Raw genomic sequence first — 4,506 nt, forward strand, 5'->3', positions numbered from 1 at the left:
TTGGCCAAGTGGTTGTTCTCCAGATTTCTTGGCACAACTTGGTGAGCACATCCAGGGAAGCATCTATGAGCTAAAATATGTCAATTGGTATACCATCTATTCCTGGGGCCTTATTTTTTGCTATTTCCTTCAAAGTAGCTTGAACTTCTTCCTTCATCACCATAGGCTCCTTCTCATGTTATTTCATGAAATTTTGTGTCTGCCAGTTCCTTTTGATACAGTGACTCAATATATTATTTCCATCTTCTTTTAACACTTCCTGGATCATTTAATATTCTTCTAAAACATCCTTGATTATAGCAACTCGAGGTTTGGATTTGTTCTTAAGTTCCTTGAGCTTAAGAAATGTGCAAGTTCGGCCCTTTTGATTTTCTGACTCCAGCTCCTTGCACATTTTGTTGTAATATTTTGCTTTGTCATCCCTTGCTGCCCTTTGGTATCTTCTCTTCAGCTCTTTAGTGTCTTCAATTCTTCCTTGTGCTTTGGCTTATTATACTAATTTATTTAAAATTTGAATATATCATTTTTCACATCAGTTTCTTCCCATTTACCTCATCCCCCTATTAAATTGTGTGACCTCATGATTAATTCCCCGCCCCCCACACACACATCCTTACCTCTTTGCTTCTACCCTTTCTCCCCCCTCTTGGATCATCATACGTATTATGCAATAATGATTTTATACAGTATTTGTTCTTATGGGACTAAGTTCACTCATCATAATGCTCACCAGTCCCTCTCAAGTTAAGTAATGTTGTTGTTGTTGTTGTTGTTATGTGTCATCGAGTCACCTGTGACTCATAACGACCTTATGTACAACAGCCTTAAACCCTCTATCCTGTGCCAGTTTCACTGTCTCTGACACATCTACCCTGATTACCCTAGTCACTGAATCAACCCACCTCATAGAGGGTCTTCCTCTCCTACACTGTCCCTCCACTCTCCCAATTATGACGTTCTTCTCCAAAGACTTAAAAGATGTCCAGAGTATGTCAGATGAAGCCTCAGAATCTTTGCATCCAAGGAGCATCCTGGTTTAGCCCTCTCTAGGATAGACCTGTTCGTTTTCTTAGCAGTCCATGGTATAGTCAACACTCTTCAACACCACAGCTCAAACACATCAATTTTCCTCTATTCTCCCTAGCCATTGTCCAGCTCTCTGATACATAACAAGTGATTGCAAAGACCATGGCATGTATTAGGTGAACCTAAGTCTCCAGAGTGACACTATTGCTCTTTAGTACTTTGGAGAGGTCCCTAGCAGCAGACTTTCCCATTGCAATATGTCTTTTCATTTCCTGGCTGCTGATGCCAGGAGTGTTGACTGTGAAGCCAAGCAAACTAAAGCTGTGAACAATCTCAATCTCTTCACCATCCATCCTGAGGCTGCCAATTAGCCCAATGGTGAGAATCTTTGTTTTCTTGATGTTGAGCCTTAATCCATATTGAAGGCTGCAATTCTTGACCTTCTACAGCAAGCGCTTCAGGTCCTCCTCAGTTTCAGCAAGCAAGATTGTGTCATCTTTGTAAGGCAGATTGCTGATGAATCTTTCTCCAATTCTGATGCCACATTCCTCCTCATAATTGATATCTGTAATATTATTATACATATCAATGATACTATTTCTGTTTTCTTTATAAATTGAAAAAGTAACAGTCACAATCATCCAAATTTCTTAAAGCCAAGCAACCCTTACAATTTGCTGCCTCCCTTCAGTCATCTTTTTTCCAGTGCATTTTTCATGTGAATACACTATCAGGCCTATCACCTGTCACCTTTTGTCATGAGACAATCAATTAGGTAGCCTTCTCCATCAGCACTCTTCTTTTTTGTTGTTAAAAATCCTAGTATGGCATAATCCTAGTCTCACTGCAAGTTTTTCTATGTAAGTTTTTTTTTAGTTGGTGTAGAATTTTGGAGCTGAGATTGATCTCAGCACTGGCTCAGTTCTAATCGCTTCTCTGAATGGAGAATCTTGCCTCATAGATTCAGGACTTCACCCCAGATCTGCTTGTCATGTCCTTATGACAAGGCTCCCTTATAAGAAAAGTCTCTCCTCAGTGTCTTCCTTCTTGTTTATACTGTACACATAGACTACACAACTCACTACTGGGTTTTACATGGTCTGATTCCTTGACTGTCTTTATAAATTTAATCTTTATCTACATGACAAGAGATAAAGTCTTCAGTGGCAAAGATGTGTAACATAATGTCTCTTCCAGCCCTCACTACCATTAGGATACTGTATGATGTGTTTTCTTCGCTACATCCAAGGAGCATTTTGTGTGCTTGTCAGTTCTGAAGGTACATATGGGACAACTTAAATATGGGGCATCGGGGGGAGATCCTCTATTTCTGGTGTGCTGCAATATTGCTCAACCATGAGTCACTTTTCTTTGAAGGACTCTGTTTAATCTATAATCATTTGTGTTCAGAGAAAGGAATAAAACAGCATGATAGTATATTTTTGGGGTGTTTGGGGTGACTTTTTATTTTCTCCTTTTTTCCTTATTCAGTTTATTTTTTTTTTCTCCTGTCAGGATTCCCTCTACTGAACCTCATTCCATGTCATTTTGAGTTTGGCCTAATTGAAGACTTAGGTTATGAAGTCGCTTCTCGATGGCCTCGCAGACACCACCTTCCGCACCATCACCACAGACCTCCTCTATGTGGGCTCCAATGACATTCAATACGAAGATATCAAAGGCGACATGGCATCCAAATTAGGGTACTTCCCACAGAAATTTCCTTTAACTTCCTTTAGGGGAAGTCCCTTCCAAGAGAAGATGACTGCAGGAGACAGCCCTCAGCTGGTCCCAGCAGATCAGACAAACATGACAGAATTTTACAACAAGTCTCTTTCCTCTTTCAAGGAGAATGAGGAGAACATTCAGTGTGGGGAGAACTTCATGGACATGGAGTGTTTCATGATTCTGAACCCCAGCCAGCAGCTGGCCATTGCTGTGCTGTCCCTCACCCTAGGCACCTTTACGGTTTTGGAGAACCTGCTGGTGCTGTGTGTCATCCTGCACTCTCGAAGCCTCCGCTGCAGACCTTCCTACCACTTCATTGGCAGCCTGGCGGTGGCAGACCTCCTGGGCAGTGTCATTTTCGTCTATAGCTTCGTTGACTTCCACGTCTTCCACCGCAAAGATAGTCCTAATGTGTTTCTATTCAAGCTGGGTGGGGTCACGGCCTCCTTCACTGCCTCTGTGGGCAGCCTCTTTCTCACAGCTATCGACAGGTACATATCTATCCACAGACCCCTGGCCTACAAGAGGATCGTCACCAGGCCGAAGGCTGTGGTGGCCTTCTGCCTGATGTGGACCATCGCGATTGTCATTGCTGTACTGCCTCTCCTGGGTTGGAACTGCAAGAAACTGCAGTCAGTTTGCTCAGACATTTTCCCACTCATTGATGAGACCTACTTAATGTTCTGGATTGGGGTCACCAGTGTCCTGTTGCTCTTCATTGTGTATGCGTACATGTACATTCTCTGGAAGGCTCACAGCCACGCAGTCCGCATGATACAGCGTGGCACTCAGAAGAGCATCATCATCCACACATCAGAGGATGGAAAAGTCCAGGTAACTCGGCCAGACCAGGCCCGCATGGACATTAGGCTGGCCAAGACCCTGGTCCTCATTCTGGTAGTTTTGATCATCTGCTGGGGCCCTCTGCTTGCAATCATGGTGTATGATGTCTTTGGGAAGATGAACAAGCTCATTAAGACGGTGTTTGCATTCTGCAGCATGCTCTGCCTGCTGAATTCCACCGTGAACCCCATCATCTATGCTCTAAGGAGCAAGGACCTGAGACACGCTTTCCGGAGCATGTTCCCCTCTTGCGATGGCACTGCACAGCCTCTGGATAACAGCATGGGGGACTCGGACTGCCTGCACAAGCACGCCAACAATGCCAGTGTTCACAGGGCTGCAGAGAGCTGCATCAAGAGCACAGTCAAGATTGCGAAGGTGACCATGTCTGTGTCCACAGACACGTCTGCTGAGGCTCTCTGAGCCTCATACAGGAAACAAAAATCCTTCTTTTTATGTTTTAAAAAAAAAGCTCAGAATCTAGAGGAGTCTGTCACCTCGTCAGTTACAGTTTTAAGTTTACCATGATCAGTGAAAAGGTGATCGTCACCATAATAACTTTTTAATTTTCTGATGTTTCAACAGTTTAGATACAGTTTTCCTGAGATTTTCAAAGAAGCCTGCTATTTCAGTGACTGAAAAGTCTTTCAGAATCTCAATTAAGAAGGAACTTTGCAGAGCTAACAAATGAGTAATACCTTTGTGACCGTGATCTTCATTGTAATGTGAAATGTATTGGTCTATATATAAGTATCATAGATGTCCGTTTTTACAACAGTTGCTGTAAAGTAGAGGTATTTGTAAAATGTGTGTATCTGTGAGATGTGTAGAATTAATTTTTTATCTTTGTCTAGTTCAGAAAAAACCTAAAAGAGAAACTTTTATGAGAACAATGGAAAACAATTAGTG

General features: G+C 42.5%; 1 protein-coding gene across 3 annotated transcripts; it reads left to right on the plus strand.

The window, feature by feature from the left end:
* The first annotated feature begins 2,519 nt into the window (after positions 1-2,519).
* CNR1 (cannabinoid receptor 1 (brain)) lies at positions 2,520-4,266 on the plus strand. Of its 3 annotated transcripts, none has more exons than XM_006902345.1 (2): positions 2,605-2,670; positions 2,743-4,020. In XM_006902345.1, the coding sequence occupies exons 1-2, from the start codon at positions 2,605-2,607 to the stop codon at positions 4,018-4,020; spliced, it is 1,344 nt and encodes a 447-aa protein (XP_006902407.1). The 3 variants fall into 3 exon arrangements, with proteins under 3 accessions (XP_006902406.1, XP_006902407.1, XP_006902408.1); XM_006902346.1 differs by having other exon boundaries at positions 2,611-2,707; positions 2,875-4,020; XM_006902344.1 differs by having other exon boundaries at positions 2,520-4,266.
* Positions 4,267-4,506: the final 240 nt, after the last annotated feature.

Source organism: Elephantulus edwardii, unplaced genomic scaffold, assembly GCF_000299155.1.
Source record: "Elephantulus edwardii isolate Elephantulus edwardi_28Jun2011 unplaced genomic scaffold, EleEdw1.0 scaffold00393, whole genome shotgun sequence".
Taxonomy (NCBI): Eukaryota; Metazoa; Chordata; class Mammalia; order Macroscelidea; family Macroscelididae; genus Elephantulus; species Elephantulus edwardii.